The following is a 19,160-nucleotide window of genomic DNA, read 5'->3' on the forward strand; positions in this document are numbered from 1 at the left end:
GGTGCTTTTTTCAGGAGGCAACTGGACTTCGTTTTTGTTTGAAGACATTTCACTTCTCATCCAAGAAACTTCTTCAGCTCTGACTGGGTGGTGGGGAATGGAAGGATTTATACTCCTTGCAGGCAGCTGATCATTTGCATTCGTTTAGAAAGTCACTGAAGCCATTTCGAAGTTTATCTGTGTCCTCAGGCTCACCTGAGTGGTACAAATGTATGTGGAACCTTCTTGGCTGCAGGATGTTTTCTGTCCTTTATCCCTTCACTGTTGAAGATAGGTGCAGACTGTTGGGGATGAATCTGTGTTGTCTGCATCTCAAACTGAAGTGCAAATGGTTCCTGTAGTCTGCAATGTTTTCTTACAATTCGAAGGGTGTTCATCCCATAGCATACTCCCTTTGAATGATAACATGTGAAGATTGTCCACCATATACAATACTTCCAGATTACTGTGGAATGGGCCTTTAACCTGTGTGCCCTTCACCTGTTTGAATTGGTAGCTGGATAATAGCCAGAACATAGTGTAGACCTGCCAACATATGAACTCCAGCTCAATTTTTAAAGTTTGTATTATGTACTGTAGGTACAACTGGTAAATTTTTACCCTGAATCTTTTCACATAATATTAGTCGTGATCCTTTGCTGAAATAAAATATAATTTAGTGTCAACTCTGGTACCTTCTTGGTCCATTGCTTACTTTATGATTTAAGCATCTTGCATAATAAGTACTGTAGCAGAAAGACAACAGATTGCTACAGACAAGGGAAAAGAACTCTGACTGCAGAAGGAATATTTAATTCAAAAGCTTTGCTTTTGATCCCATATAAGTCTGATGGACTATAAGTCAAAAGCAAAGAACCATCATTACGGTTTTGCACCACAAGACATAAGAAACTAGACACCGAAGCAAATCAAGATATTCAAATATTATGTTCTTAAGTCACCAGTAAATCCCTGGAACTGCCTCTAGGAATGAATGTCTTGTAGATCCATTTCTCTCGGCAGCAAACTTTATTCAAGAACCCAAGAATACTTGTTTCCAAAACTTTATTCTATTGATTGGTATTCTACAAGTAATAGCATATAATCGCATACCCAAGAATGTGCCATTCAAGTGCTAACTAGGCATTTTCTAGTGGCGCCTTAGAACAATACTCAGTGAAGACAAGCCGCTTTATCCTGTAACAAGGCACATATTGGTATGTAAAAAACAAGATCTCAAATATTCTGTTATCTTTGTCACAACTTCCAGAATTCCAAGCCAGCTTGTAATTGCCTTAAAGCCGGGGTCCCCAACTTCCGGTCTGTGAACCAGTACTGGGCCGCGGCATGCCAGCAACCTGTCTGCACGAACAAGCGAAGTCCCATCTGCAGGATGCAGGCAGCACACAAAACCATGCCCCCTCCGGTCCACGAAAAAACCTCTCTCCACGTAACCGGTCCCTGGTGCCCAAAAGGTTGAGAACCTCTGCCTTAAAGCAGTGTTTCTTAACCTCGTGAACTTTAAGATGAGTGGACCTCAATTTCCAGAATTCCTCAGACAGTATGAAAGTCATACTGTCAAGATGGGTTAAAGTCATCTTTAACACATCTTAAAGTTGCCAAGGTCAAGAAATACTGCTCTAATTAACCTATTGCAGAGATCTTTGTGAAATAAGTATAAAAGACACATTCCTCAGCATTTCCTCAAACTCTGGGTGGAAGATATTAGCTTAAGTATCATCCAAAACCAATAAGAGACTGAAGAGAGTCTGCAACCATTCTCATAATTCATTTTAAGATGGGCGGACTTCAATTCCCAGAATTCCACTCTTCTTAAAATTGCTGAGGTTGAGAAACAGTGCCTTAAAGCATGCTTTGTTTAAAAAAAAAAAGAAACAGAAGCTGTGCTTCTTAAGAAACTAATTATTTTCTCAGCAGTACCAAAGCATACCAATACGCAGAAAAATTTCTGGTATCAGAACCAAATCCTTCTATTTAAAATCCCTGCTGAAAAATACAGACAAACCTGAGGTGAAAGAAGCAGCATCCATGACTTTTGCAAAGTAAGCGAAGAAATACTTTTGTTTATGTTTCATGTCCTTCTACTTTGTACAAGAAATTCATAAGGGCTTCATGTTCTCTCAAGTCAGCAGCCCCCAACCTCTTGGGCACCAGAGACCGTTTTTGTGGAGAGATATTTTTCTGCAGAAGGGACGTGGTTTCAGGTGCTGCCTATGGGGCTTTGCTTGTTTTTGCGGCCCAGTTTCTGGCATGCCATAGACTGATGCCAGTCCCCCAACTGGAGACTGGGGAGCCCTGCTTTAAGTGCTTGCTCAACATGACTACACAACACATACATGTAGTGCTTCAGGTTCAATTCACAAAAGGAGTTGTGTGTTGGAATATGCAGACGTGCAAATAAATCTGCAGCTCTTTGATGGAGCCATCTTTTCTCCCTTGTGATCCCAGGAAAAAATTCAGCTGCGTGAAAGACTAGTAAACATATGGCATCTTCAAACTTTTTCAGCCAAAATTTGTTAGTTAAAGGCAAAAAGCAATCCCAGAAATTCCAGTGGTAGAAATTTAGCCAAGTTTGAATGATTTTTTCTCCTCACTTTCTTGCAGAACCTCTTTAGTTTCTTGTGCAATCTTAGGGTTCGAGTGGAACCAATTTGAAAAACCCTAATCAATAGTATCTTTCCACAAATGAACCCAAACTGTTGCAAAACATATACACTTGAAATTTCATAATCATGAAGATAAACTGAATACACAATTAGAAACCTCAGTTCAGTACAGGTGGCAAATCAGAATTATGACTCTCCAGAGGTTTCTGAAGCACAACTCCCATCTGCCACAGCCAAAAACAGTTTTTTTATAATAGAATTGATATTAACATCTGGAGAGCAACCCCATTCTCAATCACAGCATTAATCAAACGTTTTTGTCCTGCCTTGTGCCTGCTTCAGAAGATGCATTCTGAATTTGTTAAATCACTTTCAGTTTCATCTGAACCGAGAAGCTTCCCACAAATTATTACTAAAACATGGTTCCAATATGTTAGGGAAACTATAACTTTATCACAAATTAGCAACAGGTTTACAGAGTCAGCATATTGCCCCCAACAATCTGGATTTTCATTTTACCAACCTTGGAAGGATGGAAGGCTGAGTCAACCTTTTGCTGGTGAGGATCGAACCCCTCACAGTCAGCAGAATTAGCCTGCAATACTGCTTTCTAACCACTGCGCCACTTCAGATCATAAATTGTGTTAAAGAGCAGTACTGTTTGGTTTGGACATAATATGCTATATAACCCATCCAATTGTGATTCATTCAGTAAACTCTGCTTAAATAAATTATGATCCAAACGATGTGTGAACACCTTGGCCATTAAGAATTTTCTTACATCAAAACAATCAAAAGTATAAAGATCAAAGGATAGCATAATCTCAGCATAGTTACATTTTAAGCATCTGAACCAAGGCTATTTTTTAAAAGTCCATCCCTTCTAATGCATTGAATTTTTCAAACATCAACTAAAAATTCCCAATTCCCAAAGCACTATGAGAGCTCCATAACCAATTATCTTATGAATTCTTTCCTCCTTCCGTAAATGAATTGGCTAACGGTTCAGCCAATATGGGGGCTGAAGTTGTTTTCAAAGCTTGGCAGTTGTTTGCAGCAAAGCATTTTTGTGAACATCTTCCAGCCATTCGATCAGGATTTTGTTCAAAGCTGCAGGCCTGCAAAAAAAAAAAATACTGTACATGTTGGCAAGGCAGGTATTTTTCAGTATGTGCACTTGCATGTGAAGACATTCATGCAGGGGGAAAACTGAATTTAGTGCCCAAAGAACCCAAATTAATGTGAAGTCACATTTTTCTGATTCCCTGCAAGCTTAATAGTCTTATTTTCTCATGCATCCAGAGAAATAAAGAGTATATACAAGAATCTGATCTGATCCACTGGGGTGACTGAAAACTGAATTATAAATCAACTTTCTGCTTGTTTCCTTTCAGACGAATTGACTTCAATTCTCAGAAAGCCCCTAGTCAGCCATGATTGGAGAAACTGGGAACTGACATTCAACACATCTAGAGAGAGTTATACTGTAGGCTGGGAATGCTGCTCTATAAACCTTTATCAACGTGAAGCATACAGTATGTTTTGCTCAAAATTGAAAAAAAAACTGTTGTGTCTCCTCTCCTTTCCCAATGTGTGTCTAGTATTCAAACTGAATTTGGATTTGCATAACATTTACATTCTGCCTTTCCTCTGGAATCTCAACATGGTATAAAAAATAAGCCTTTTTTCATTTGATCCTCAAAAGAAAACTCCGAATGTCAGAATGCAGAGTAGGAATGGAAATTATATGGCCAATTTTGGAACATGATAGGGAATTTCTAGAAGCTTGGCATTCAGACAAATCAGTCACCAATAGACACATTTGTAAATCATTCAAATGAGGCAATAAAAAAGCTAATAAATGAAATGACCAGAACACATCTTTTCCAGCAACTGCTACCTAAATAAGCAGAGATTAACAAAAGACAATCAAACAGAAATCAAAACCCTAATTCAGGCACTGCCAAGGAGAAAGCCACATACTCTTACTGACACTCTGGCAAGGCAAGCTACTATATTATACAGGTAGTCCTCAACTTACAACAGTTCATTTAGTGAGCATTCAAAGTTACAATGACAGTGGAAAAAATGACTTATGACCATTTTTCACACTTACAACCTTTACAACATCCCCATGATCATGGGATCAAAATTCAGATGCTTGGCAACTGGTTCATACTTATGACCCTTGCTTTGTCCCAAGGTCATGTGATCCCCTTTTGCAACCTTCTGACAAGGAAAGCCAATGGGGAAGCCAGATTCACTTAACAACCAGGTTACTAATTTATCAACTGCAGCGATTCACTTAACAACTGCAACAAGAAAACTTGTAAAATGGGGCAAAACTCACTTAGCAAATGTCTCACTTAACAACAGAAATTGTGATGATAAACTGAGGACTACCTATAAACAGCTCGCACACACTAGCAGTGATTATGTTTACTTAGTCATCTGCAAGCAAACATCTGCAAGCAAACAACCAAGGACTCCATAGAAAGTCCTTAGCTAAATGTAGGCACTAGACTAGAAAAGTGTTAGATAAGAAGAAGTTAAAAAGAACTACAAGAACAATCAAATCTCCATTTGGTTGAATCTGTGTAATTCTAGTCAAATCAACCCATTTTTAAAGGTACCTAGAAGTACATTATTTTGGTATTTCTGCCTACCGGCGGAACGCATGGCCTTCACCATTCAGTGTGTCCCTAGTGCTCCCTCACCCACTTTGTACTTTTCAAGTATATTTTTTCCATTCTATTTAACTGGTGATACCTTAAGCCATGTTGTAAAATGTGGGGTGTGAGAGAAAGGCACATTTGACCCTTTTGAGAAACTATAATAATTCATCTTCCTACTGCAATGTATTCATTCTTTATTTGAATTTATCATCCTTTGTATAGGAACACTACCGAAATGTAATTATGCAATTGCAGCCTGTATCTCATGTAATGGCTTTTCCCATAGTACTCTTTTAAAAACAAAACAAAACTGCCATGACATTAAGAAGATGGCAGTTTATAAAAAGCAGGTGAACAATAGACCAGGAAAGGGGTACACAGAACGAGACAAAAGATTTTATAGCATAATTAAAACATTACTTTGCACACAGGGGAACGGAAGTCTTTGATAAAAGTTTTGGGTGAACTGTAAACTCTGCTTACATGCATGTTTGCATACACACACACATCCCTCTGTCCAAAACTTTGTAGATCTCAGACTTGGATTAGATCAGGGGTATCCAAACTCTGCCCCATAGGCTATAACTGGCCTTCTGGATCCTTTCCAAACAGCGCAGGGAGAGAAAGCAGGATTGTATTCACCGCTGTTTGGAAAAGAAGCTAGGATTCCATTCCCTTGATTTCTGCTATGAGGGTTGGAGGGGCGGAGTTGTTGACCTAGTGGAGGGTTGCTGGATAACGAAGGGGAAGCTTCTTCACCTTTAAAATCTGCACCAGCTCTGAGCCAGCTGGAGGGTTGCTTTCTTTGCCAGAGAGGGGGTGATCCCTTGAATCGTTTCTCCCCCATGGAAAGAAACCCCATCCAAACTGGCCAAGGGCTGGCAGCACGGAGAAGAGGAAGCCAGCTAGAGGATTGCTTCCTTTGCCTACTGGGGGGCTGGGGGGGGGAGAGGAGTGACCTGGACTGATTGGGCCTGATCCACATAGCTTCTCTCTGTTTTTATGTTTGCTAATGTTTGACATTTTCTTATATCATAATATACATATATGTACAGTATGTATGCAATATTGTATGTATATGATATGTATGCATGCAATATTGTACGTATATGATATGTATGTATACGATATTTTTTCTTTGTCACATTTTTTTTCTGTTGTTGTGTCATATGGACACAAATGGAGCCCCATTTCCATCTGTCCTATTTGCCATTGTTCACTCCCTAGAGACTAAAATGGACAATGTGAAATTTGAGCGGACCCCGAACAAGGAGTATATATCGGAGGTGGTGACCCTTTGAGAGCTGTATGGAACGAAATTTCATTTTGATGTATGCTGATTGGTGTACATTCAAAGTGACAATAAAGTTATTATTATTATTATTATTATTATTATTATTATTATTATTATTATTATTATTATTATTATTATTGTTTTGTTGTTATTATTATTATTGTTGTTGTTGTTATTATTATTATTGTTGTTGTTATTATTATTATTATTATTATTATTATTATTATTATTATATCACATTCAACAAAATAAAACACGTTCATTCAATTAAATTTTATTCACTCGTTTATAAAATCGATTTTTTCTCCCGGCCCTTGAATGTTTGCAAAACATCCAATGTGGCCTTCAGACTGAAAAGTTTGAAGATCCCTGGATTAGATGCAGCAAGAATCTGAAGTGTTCAGCAACACTAAACAGTTCTCAGCTCTGGAAAGAGGTATCCCTGCAGCATCTCTGCGGTTGGTTCTTAAGGGCAGACAACTGAGTGGCTGCTACATTGGCCTAACTTCAGGACCAGGTCATAAATAGTTTTTTTTTGGGGGGGGCTGCTGTAACTTCAAAGGGTTGCTAAGCAATGGGTCCTGAATCAAGGACTACCTGTACATACTTATCATCTGCACATGATTCACTTTCTAATTCTGTCTTGTGTTGTTCAATTCCAGATTTCTTTCGTTTACTTTAAATCTTTCTCTTCGAGGTACATATGAAAGCTACTGGAATTCTTTTCCCATTTCCACAAACTCTGCTACCCTTGGTGGGATCTATAAACTAATGACATTTGCATTCAGATACTTTTAAAATCGATGTTTTATGGATTTATTTATAGATAAGGGATGGGATTTGGAAGGAAGAGATATTGGTTTCTAATCTTATAGAGGGTGATGAGTTATAATAGTGATGAAAGTTGTAAGTCACTTCTTTATACATTTCATCCAGTAAGTGCATTTCATCCTATTTTCACTTTAGTTTGTGACATTTTTAATGCAATCCAAAGGTATTTAAATATATATATATATATATATATATATATATATATATATATATATATATATATATATATATATATATATATATATATATATATTTAAATACCTTTGGATTGCATTAAATATATATTAGATATATATATATATCTTAAAATGCATTCACATGTGCATTTCCAAATGAAATCTCTCTCAAAATTTATAAAAAACAATAGCATGTGTGTTTTGAGTTGAAGACTGAATTAGAATATTTAGGAACCAAATGTAGGAGATGACCAGTCTTAGCCAAGGGCGGGGTCTTTTTTCTGGTGCCAATTTGCACTGACCATTAGTGGATCAGATTCTTGTGAATAGGTAGCATGAAATAAACTTTCAGAGCTTTTGAATTTTATCCTGGCTCTTGATTTCCTATGCCTGACACCAAAAATGCCAGTGAATAACTTACATTATCATGATTGTATAATGTTGGAGATGCAGATCAAATTGGTTCATGCTGCGACAACTTCGCCCCTCTTCCCTTGAATTTTTCAAAAATGCTTAATTTGAATTTGAAGGGAATCTTGATGCAGATTGTTTAACAACGGATCTCAGCAACCTATGCAGTACAATAAGCTAATGTGCTTTTTACAGGTATGCATTTTAAAATAAATCATTTGCATCTTTCTCTCCCTCCCCTTCAACTGAGCAATCAACACTACTTACCTCTCCATTTGTGTGAAATGCCCACATTCTTCAATATGGCCACGAGTCAATTGTGGAATCTAGGGGGAGGAAAAGGTACACGTCATGGCCAACTGAAATCATTTTGCTATTTTGTGAAACAGGAAAGGTCCCTTGGCTATTGTAAAGTCGCGTGCTTCACATAGAGACGGACACAGAGCTGGGGTAAAGATGAGTTTATTCTGAACAGAACTGGGGAAACAGGGAAGCCTGGCATCTATTTGTACCTGCCCAGGTGGATGGCATCAAATCAGTTCAAACCTGGGCTTCCTGCCAGTGCAGGTGACAATGGGTGTAGATCCTGGCTTCCCACCAGGCTGACCATGCCTGGGGCTGTCAACAGCTTAAGTCATTAGGCTTATCCTGAGTGAGCAGTCATTGCCTGGAGCTGTCCAGCCCCTCTGCTGATCTGCACCATCAGCCTCCTGCTGTGCTGTCCTTTGTGTATGCTGGGAGGCATACACTGCACCTATGTCAAGAAATGTCAGTCAGGAACTACAGTATGTCATCTCACCTACAAAGAAATGACAAATAACCCTAGTTCAGTAGTATTCTTGAGAGCTTTTTCCCTGTCTCAAGAAACCTAAACCTATGTGTGATAACTAAGGAGTCACTATATAGTTGGTGGTTCTTAAACAGAGGAATGAAATTAAAATACAGTGAAATGAAAAGTTGGGATGACTTTCATGAGAAGACAAACCAGAAGGTAAAAGGCACTTCCATATCACCTTGGCTTTCACACTGCAAATTTTCAAGTCTGTCAATCTCAAAACAAGAGACAGAGAAAGAAAAATAATTGTTTGACCTTGAACTGCTGCAGCACTTCCAGTAACAAGAATTGCTTCAACTCCATTCCATTAAATGAAATAGAATAATTCAGTGTAGAGAGACATTTTTCTGCCCTGTGATCTATTGTATTTAATTACGGAAAGGATCAGCCCAACACATCTGTTACTCACCCAGTTCTCCATGTGCTTGCTCATTTCTGGACTGAGAACTCTGTCCTTTCCAGCAGTGACCATCAGGGCAGGAACTGTGATCTGTGGATTAGAGATGAATGGAGATCTGAAGCCATATGCAGTGGTGATCAGCAAACACTGACACGTATGACCATTTCAGCTATATGTTAACAGCTATACTTACTCCTTCCGATAAAAGGTAAAAGCAAGATGGGGTGCTAGAGATCATCTGTAGAGTCAGATAGCTGCCTCCTTAATTTCTCTTCACAGGAATTAACGTTTTATGACTCACTGACCTCAATGTAGCACCGTTTAGTGATCAGGCAAGCCATGGCAATCAATCCCCCAGCGTGCTGTCAGCATTTTGACTGCGCCCACTAATTCATAATGATTTCCTATCCCTGCAGGAATCCAATACTGTAATTCTTATATGAATGAAGAATGTTTTTGCCAGAAGGCACAGGCACAAAGCAAGCTCAACTCATCCCCATGACAGCTTCTTGTCATTCCAAACAATAGCTTAATCTTGTAGTTTGACAGAGAGAGATGCTGATGAGATGATTAAGGCTTTGCTAGGCAGAGAACTTTCACTGCTTTTATAATTTAATACAGAATCTACACATTCCTGGCTATTAAGCTGTGCAACTGTTAGAGACAGCTGTCATTCAGTTTTATGGCTTTGTTTCTTTCTTTCCATTTTATATTTTTGCATTTGCTCTTTCAACCAAGGCTGGATTCAAAGGGAAAATATGATTTGGGGTATACATAGAGTCCAAATAATAGTCCCTGATTAAATTGAATGTGGGGTTTTCCCGGAAAAGACAAGCTCATAATCTTGATTGATGCACAGCCCAAAGTGTAAGTGTTAAAACAGTCTACAACAGTTTGAAATGTTTTATAGGAAATAGATAAAGGTAAAGGTAAAGGTTCCCCCGCACATGCGTGCTAGTCGCTTCCAACTCTAGGGGCCGGTCCTCATCTCCGTTTCAAAGCTGAAGAGCCAGCATTTGTCTGAGGATGTCTCTGTGGTCATGTGGCTGGCATGACTAGACGCCAAAGGCGCACAGAACGCTGTTACCTTCCCACTGTAGAGGTCCCTATTTTTCTACTTGCATTTTTTATGTGCTTTCGAACTGCTAGGTTGGCAGAAGCTGGGACGAGTAACAGGCGCTCACTCTGCTATGCGGCACTCGGGATTCAACCCGCCAAACTGCCGATCTTCTGATCGACAAGCTCAGCATCCTAACCCACTGAGCCACCGTGTCCCTCTATGGGAAATAGATACAAGCTGTTAATTATTGAACAGCAGAAAAATGGTAATAGTACAGACAATGCAACTCAGGCCTGGATGAAGAACAGGACAGTTGGGATTTAAATCTTTCAGTTCACATGGAGATTGCTGGGTGACTTTATAACTAAGTTTGACACTCAAGGGTTTGGGAAAGAAGTATGTAAAGAACCCATCAAAATTACTTCAAGATTCTCAAAATCTTTCAACAGGTAGGCAAGAAGAGTAACTCAAAAGTTATTAAATATTGGTACATGAAATTACAAGTCTAAAGGTAAAAGGTAAAGGTTCCCCTGCACATGTATGCTAGTCGTTTCCAACTCTAGGGGCCGGTCCTCATCTCTGTTTCAAAGCCGAAGAGCCAGCATTTGTCCGAGGACGTCTCCGTGGTCATGTGGCCGGCATGACTAGACACTAAAGGTGCACGGAACGCTGTTACCTTCCCACCGGAGTGGTCCCTATTTTTCTACTTGCATTTTTACGTGCTTTCGAACTGCTAGGTTGGCAGAAGCTGGGACGAGTAACAGGCACTCACTCTGTTACACAGCACTCGGGATTTGACCTGCCAAACTCCCGACCTTCTGATCGACAAGCTCAGCGTCCTAACACACTGAGCCACCGCGTCCCTTTTACAAGTCTAAGGGCTATTCTAATACCACAGTGGAAAGGAATGCATTGCCTACAGCAAGCATTGAAGGGGAAAAAATCCCTTGATTGGAATGAACAGATATTTTCCCCAATACAAATCACAGAAATATGTATTAATGTCTACACATTTGTGTGAATAGCTAGGGGCAATATTTGTGTGTGAAAATAACAACTACAACAAAACAGTGTGTGATGGTCAGATCAATTTTTCATTTCAGCCTTGTTCATTTTTATTAGGAATCTTTAACTTTTGATTCTTCAGGGAAGGTGAATGTATCTCTTGAACTGAGTTAGATTTTTTAGGTATGTCACTGTAACTTTCTTAGCAATAATATGGAACTGATTAGTCAATACCACCTTCTAATTTTTGCTTCTCCTTCCCAACCTATAGTATTATCTTGGGATTTTCTGGGGTTCCCTCATCCATGTATTAACCACACCTGAGGCTAGTCAACATCAGCCAATGTTGGCCATAATTAACTCTTTCAGGAGGAGGTGATGGGATCAATTTCAGAGTTAGAAGCTTTTGTGGGATGTTTCTGAGCTCTGTACAATGCAAAAAACCAAAAAGAACAACTATGGGGGTTTCCTTCCTGAAAGCCTAAGGCTGCGTAATACTCCCTTCAACCCTCACCTTTCTGCCCTGGGCAGAAGCACCCCAAGACCAGTTTCTTTCCATGTTTCGGTACCAGTTCAGTGGACCCCTGAAACAGTCAGACAAAAAAGCAGGACTTAGCATACATTTTTCTGGGTTACCACTAAACTCCAAGCATCTACACCAAATCCCGAGTCCTCCAAATACAAATATGTATAGCTAAGGCAATTCTCCGGCATCTCTCTCATGATCAATAATAGTGGAGGGACACATTTGTAGTTTTTCTTTCTTTCTCAGCTGACACATGGAGCAAAGGAAAGTTTTCTGGCAGCCGCTGCCTGTCATTTCCTAGCTCTCCTCTCACCTCTCATCCCCCAACAGAAGGCAAAATTTTGCATTGCATTAAAAATGCTTGGTTGGGTTGGCTTCCTGCTTCAAGAAAGTGATAGGCAGAGACGAGAAAAACAAGGTCGAGAGTAGAAATAAAGAGGAAGGAGACCTGAAGGTACATTTAAACAAGGTGGTATTTGCACATACAATGAGTTTTAGTTATCCCTTGAGTGGATTAAAACCAGCTGCCACTGAATTTGAAAGACACTGGCTGAAAATAATTTATGAGAACTTTTGAGTTCCTGTTCTTTTTATCTCTACCACTTCTCCCTCTACTCCACAACTCAACAGTTGAAAAGTCAGAGATCCCCTCTTTTGAGAATGATGGTCTACCAATCCCTACAGTTTGTTCTCAGTAACATCTAATAGAACGCTGCAAGAGTATCTTAACATAAATTTGCCCGTATACGGCCATCACCATTCATTGTCTCCAGCAATAAAACAGGCAAATAATTGCTTCAGTATAAATAATATGGGTACTGAGCACCCCAGTAAAACCAAAATAAACACACCCAAAGCTGCATTACCTGAATCCCGATTTTTGATACTGTTCTACATAGTACTGGAGGATTGGCTCTGGAAGAAGAGAAGTTGGAGGTGGGTCCTCAGGAAGTCCCACAAGCAGCCCGCCTGCATTACAGAAAAGATTGAAATAAAAAGTATTGCAGTATTGCCTGCCTCAGATGTAATTGCTGAGACCTTAAAACTAAGCTAGAAAGCTCTTTCAGAATAAACCCCTTCACTTGTTTAAACTTCATGCTTAGTATCAATGTTTTCCTCTTCCTGAATCATTTTAAGACTATCTGGCACTGCTACAGAGGCACACAGCCTTACAGGCAGAGCTGTCCAATGTGCTTGGCTCCTTAGAACAGATAAAAGGCTTCCCTGCAAAAGGCAGAAGCCAAAATGCACGGGCCCTCTCACAGCACTGGATCAGACTGCCTTGCTAACTGTACAAATGATTGAAACACTCCAATTCTGAGTAAAAATCTGGCTTTCCGAGGCAGCTTCAGAAAGTAACGCTATTAAATAAGGGCACAACTCTGTTCCCTCAAAGGTTTGACTGCAACACCTGGAACCTGTCTGCAAGTCACTGCCAACTGCAATTTTCAATGTGATAAGAGAATAATTTTTAAAATAAAAGGTAAAGATGCTCTCAGGTCAAATTCTTGTGTCCATGGGTTTTTCTTGGCTGGAATATGGATGTGGTTTGCAATTTCCATCTTCTCAGATGTTTTTCAGCTTCCCAGATTAGTCTATATTTCTGGATTTCTAGAGTTTTCCCATCCTATTTTTTAAAAATTGCAATTATTGCCATTTAACCTCCATTGATGGGTGGGTTGCCTTACCTCGCTTCCTAACTCCAATTGTACTAAGAGAAGGTCCTTCGATTTTATCCTGTAAGGAAAGCATTTTGAATGAAATGTGAGAAACCTTAGGGCAAACCAGAGAAGGCTGATAACTGAGCTACAAAGATACATTGAGCCAGTTTTTATTTCATTGGTTAAACTGCTTTTAATTCAGGAAGTCCTTAATTTTGCATTTGGTATAATATTGTGCCAATTAAATCAAATTGGCATAATTCATGCAGTATTAGCAGCCAGGTAGCACTACCCTCTATGTCAAATTCTCCTGAGCCTTGGTGGAGCAGTGGGCTAATGCCTCCTTAAGTAACACCAGCTGCCTGCAATTAGTGCAGGTTCGCATCCCACCAGGCTCAAGGTTGACTCAGCCTTCCATCCTTCCCAGGTAGGTAAAATGAGGACCCAGATTGTTGGGGGCAATTAAGCTGACTTTGTAATAATGCCGCTTGGGGGGGAAAAGCCCTAATAAGCAGGCATATACATAAATGAAGGCTATTGCTAAGCACATTGGTTTGTGCTTAGATTGTAAGCCGCCCTGAGTCTTCGGAGAAGGGCGGGATATAAATGGGATTAAAATAAATAAATAAATAAATAAATAAATAAATAAATAAATAAATAAACAAATACTACAGTATTACTGTATCTGTTGGAGATAAAGAGACATGATGCCACCCCACATATGCTAAGCCTAGAAAACTATTTTTAGTTCCAAGCTGAGCAAATTCTGCTTTTTTAAAAAAATCGGATCTTGATTTACACTTTTATTTTGAAGATTAATTTAAAGAATAAATGATTTTGACTATTGTTTTTGTTTCGAAATGGAAAAACCAGTACCTTCAATGTTCTCTTAACAAAAACCAGAAGTCCACTAGGCATTCTAGATTGCTCCTCCATATTCCTATGCTGGTCAGCTGAAAAACATATTTCTGGCCTGGCTGTACTTGTGTGAATCTAAGCTAAAGAGTGCAACTTGTCCAAAAACATCATTACCAGTGTACTTCTTTACAGACTTTTAGCATCCAATACCATCTGAGATCCCTTCTTTTCCCTTTGAGACAAAGCCATTCATGCAGAGGACTGACCTCCTTCCTGCTAGATCGGATCAAAATCTTCAGAGTTCGGTTTATATCTTTCTCCAGTTCAGCCTCTGCAACTCCCTGCCGGAGCGAAGAAAAAAGAAAGAAAAAAGTTATTCAAATTGCTCTTTGAGGGCATGCAAGGAGCTGAACAATTTCTTTTTTCTCTGGCACCCAGCATCCGCTATCTAAGACAGTGTTTCTCAATATTGGTGACTTTAAAATGTGTGGATTTCAATTCTTAGAATTCTCCAGCCAGCATGAATTCTGGGAGTTGAAGTCCATACATCTTAAAGTTGTCAAGGTTGAGAAACACTCTATAGAAGATCTATAGAAGATCCCATCACTCCTGATCTTCTCCCATCTCCCACTAACTTGACCCCATCCCTGAAAACATGCATCATTAAACTGAAATACCATCAGTGGAATCATCAAGAAAATGTTACTCTTCAGCCATTCCCTTTTTCAGGATATTCTATTCTATTCTATTCTATTCTATTCTATTCTATTCTATTCTATTCTATTCTATTCTATTCTATTCTATTCTATTCTATTCTATTCTATTCTATTCTATTCCATTCCATTCCATTCCATTCCATTCCATTCCATTCCATTCCATTCCATTCTATTCTATTCTATTGCTAAGCTTGTAAGCCGCCCTGAGTCTTCGGAGAAGGGCGGGATATAAATGGAATTAAATTTTTTTTAAAAATTCCTCTTTCATCTCCCCAATGATTTTATTTTATTTTCTCTCTCAGGGGTCTCAGCCTGTGAGCATGCTCAGTTTTTACTAAAGACTTTTGAGAACATTTTGCTCCAAAAGTTTTTTTTTTTAAAAAAAAAAAATCAGAATACATCTTTCTGTGTGCTTCCACAAACCTCACCTCTGGCAGGACTTGTCCTGCAGTTGGTTATGTAAGTCCCTACATTCAGAAAACTTTGTCTGCTGTTAGTTACAATCTATGTGGTATGACAGTATCTAAATGGATTTTTTATTTATTAGGTCTATAAGACAAGTACAGTTTTCATAATTTGGCAGTATATAAAAACTGGGCAATAAAGAAATAAACCCATAAAACAAAATAGGCAAAATATGGAGAAAGCATCTATTAAGACCTCAGAAAGAAGAGGTCTTATCACAGCCTAAGACAAGGGCACAGCAAGGAAAAAAACATGGGGGGGGGAGAGCAGGGGCAATTGGTATTCCACCAAAATACAAACCAGGACTCCCAATTTAGGAAATAGTTCTGATAACAGGATATAAAGGTATCTCTTTGTTGATTGTCACCAGGGGATATGTATTGGAGGATGTTTTTCAAAACATCCTGTCCTCCAACTGTTTTAGTTGCAAATGTTTTAGCCTTCAACTTCAATAAATCTCAATCACAGCATGGCCTTTGGATCAAAGGGCTGACATCTAATATACCAGATTGCGATAGGCTGATTTAGGGCTTTTGCAAATAGTACCAATAATTTTGAATGGCGCTCAGAAGAAGCAGTTCAAGCCCTGCATTCAGATTAAACTGGTTCCAGCCTAACTTCTCCATTTATTTTAATGGTATCTCCAATAACCTCCCCTCCTTTTGATTATCCTCAAAGTCCCAGTAGTTAAACTGGAATGAAATTTTAAAGCAAATCAAGTCACATGCACTCATAGGTTACAGGTAGTCCTCAACGTACGACCACAATTGAGCCCAAAATTTATGTTGTTGAGACATTTGTTAAGTGGGTTTTAGCCCATTTTATGACCTTTCTTGCCACAGTTGTTAAGTGAATCACTGCAGTTGTTAGCAACATGGTTGTTAAGTGAATCTGACTTCTCCATTGAGCTTGCTTGTCAGAAGGTTACAGAAGATTCTCAAACCATCCCAGAATGCTGTAACCGTCATAAAATATGAGTCAGTTGCCAAGCGCCTGAATCTTGATCACATGGTCATACGAATGCTTCAACAGTCATAAGTCATAAGTCCCTTTTTCAATGCCATTGTAACTTTGAACAGTCACTAAATGAATTGTTGTAAACTGAGGACTACCTCTACATGTTGGCTGAGATGATGACGGAAAGACTTTGAATCTTGTACTACTCTTTATTTTTCCTGCATTTTTCCTTCTCCAAATGGATCTAAACCTATCTATGCCAATGCTTCTTCTGTTTCTTGCCCCATTTAAAGTGCAAGGCTGTTTCTATAGCACAAAACTTTGGAGGCCCTTCTCAGCTCACTTCACTTTTGTGCAGCTGCCATCTGAGGGGGGAAAAAAGACAGAACTACCCTTTTGGCAACTGGACACCTTTGTTGATTTCATTTTGTCTAATGTAATAAAAGAGAAAAGGAAACAAAAGAAGAAAAATGTGCATTTCTGAGATACAAATATCTCCATAAAGCATTTCTGAAGTTATACTTTCTCAGTCCCCTGACAATCTCATTAATCATATAAAAAGGCTTCATTTTTTCCTATTCTTGATAGAATTTTGCCCTTTGTAAGTGATTCAGAAGTTTGCTCAAATTTTCATGCCACTTCTAAAAATATGTAATTTGGACCTAGAAAAGAAGAATGCATGCACTTATGTCACATTTATGAACAAGTGTTTCTCTCTGTCTCCATCCAAGAGAGGTGAACTTTTCAGTCATTTTATTTTATTTTTGGAATATTAAGGAACCGTGGTGGCACAATGGTTAGAATGCAATATTGCAGGCTAACTCTGCTCATAGCCTGGAGTTCGATCCTGACTGGTTCAAGGTTGACTCAGCCTTCCACCTTCCGAGGTCAGAAAAATGAGGACCCAGATTATTGGGGGCAATATGCTGACTCTGTAAACTGCTTAGAGAGTGCTTATCTAAATGCTAAATGCTATTAAAAGCTCTTAGGACTAGGTGATGACTACAATCCTATCAGATGGAATACATGACTACAGCAGTAATATTCCTGCAGTTAGTTTACAGACAGGTGGAGAAGAAGCCTTTTAAAAAACAGTGTTGGCCTCCAATTCCAAATATTTCATAAAAGAAGATTTTGATCTCCCTTATCTTCAAAATCTGGCCACATTTTTTTCAAAGGCAGAATTGGCCATTTTAAAACAACAATGCCAGATTAGAAGAGCCTATTTATTTATTGGCTTTTGCTACAGTATTCGCTTTGAACTTCTTCACCCCTATTCCCACATGACTGGGTGGCTTTGGACCAGCCATTCTCTTTCAGTGAAAATTAACAATGCTGTTACTATGGGGATAGAATTCAGGGAGACTTACCAATTTACATTACCTTGAGCTCTCTCAGAAAACTACGATATCATCATCATCATCATCACAAACCACTCTAAGGTACCACTCAACATAAGTGCAAGCATCATCTCTGTCAGTTAAATACAACTAGATTTTACTTCCTGTGCCTGGATTCAATCCCAACCAAGCCTATCTGCAGAGTATGGGAAGAAAGATGAGGAGGGGAATCAAAACACTGTTTTTCATTGAAACACATATAAAAACAAGGCACAGCTTTGATTGCTCTGTTATGGCCACCATCTTGAATTTGTTTGACCATACTCTGTAGACACCCCTGATGCTAACACATGAGCCCCAAGTCCCAGACAACCCAGGCAAGACACTCTACTAACCAACTTTCTGGCTTCACTCCTGGCCTTTGGAATACGTTAAAATGAGGCTTTTCAGCTATCTTTATCTCTTAGCAGTTTACAAAAGCTGTGGTGGCACAGTGATTAGAGTGCAGTATTGCAGGTTAATTCAGATCACTGCTAGGAGTTTGTTTCTCACCAGTTCAAGGCTGACTTCCATGCGTCCAAGGTTGGTAACATGAGGACCCAGATTGTTAGAGGCAATATGCTGACTCTGTAAACTGCTTAGAGAGGGCTGTAAAGCACTGTGAAGCAGTATATAAGTCTAAGTCCTATTGCTACATATAAGTAAATGTAAAAAAAATCCTTTGAAAAGCCAGATTAAATGTGTCACCATCAAATGTATTATATAGCAGATTTCAAAAAGTTTCCCATCTCTCAAAGATACTTTTCCTGTAATGGTATTGACTTTGAAACTGGCTCATATTTCATTGCACTTTTTCAGCATGTATTTATCTGGCCTCTTTTAAAATCAAGACTAAGAAGATGCATTTCTGAATTTGTTAAAATTTAACTTTCAGACAAAAATCCTAAAATCAGCCAAAATTTTAACTATGGTTATAAAAACAAGATATTTACTAAAAAAAGTAACTTTAAGTTTTTATATGTTTTAATATATACAATATTTATCAATAAATCATTTTAAAAATTCATTGATTTTATTTGTTAAACTGTAATATTTTATAAATATTTAAAATTGCATCTGTACTTTGTTCTTCGGTTTGTTTGGCCATGCATAAAAAATATTATATGTGGAATGGTATTCAGAACAGACTTTGCTCACTGGCCCCAATCCTCCACTTTATTATTACACAATATATTTTAAAAGAATCAAAGAAAAAAAGCCAAACAGATTCTCTCATAAATAGATTCTGTCAGGAACAAATTTGTAGCCCCTTGCCTCTTTGGGCTGAGAGAACCATCGGCTCGA

The 19,160-nt window shown here is 38.7% G+C and overlaps 1 protein-coding gene across 6 annotated transcripts in view; it reads right to left on the reverse strand.

Annotated features, from left to right (window-relative positions):
• Positions 1-789: 789 nt before the first annotated feature.
• Positions 790-19,160, reverse strand: part of EPHX2 (epoxide hydrolase 2) — a 63,559-nt gene continuing 45,188 nt past the window's right edge. For 5 of the 6 annotated variants that reach the window (XM_083357134.1, XM_083357133.1, XM_083357135.1 and 2 more), the window contains 7 exons: positions 14,605-14,679; positions 13,508-13,556; positions 12,686-12,788; positions 11,808-11,877; positions 9,238-9,318; positions 8,261-8,319; positions 790-3,724 (listed from right to left, as the gene is read on the reverse strand). In XM_083357134.1, the coding sequence (XP_083213260.1) occupies positions 3,640-3,724; positions 8,261-8,319; positions 9,238-9,318; positions 11,808-11,877; positions 12,686-12,788; positions 13,508-13,556; positions 14,605-14,679 (522 nt within the window). In that variant the 3' untranslated portion in view covers positions 790-3,639. Of the gene's footprint in view, positions 3,725-8,260; positions 8,320-8,342; positions 8,748-9,237; positions 9,319-11,807; positions 11,878-12,685; positions 12,789-13,507; positions 13,557-14,604; positions 14,680-19,160 lie in introns of those variants that run through there. The other variant, XM_083357132.1, reaches the window with a different exon arrangement.

This window comes from Vipera ursinii, assembly GCF_947247035.1.
Source record: "Vipera ursinii genome assembly, chromosome: 1".
NCBI classification, from domain to species: domain Eukaryota; kingdom Metazoa; phylum Chordata; class Lepidosauria; order Squamata; family Viperidae; genus Vipera; species Vipera ursinii.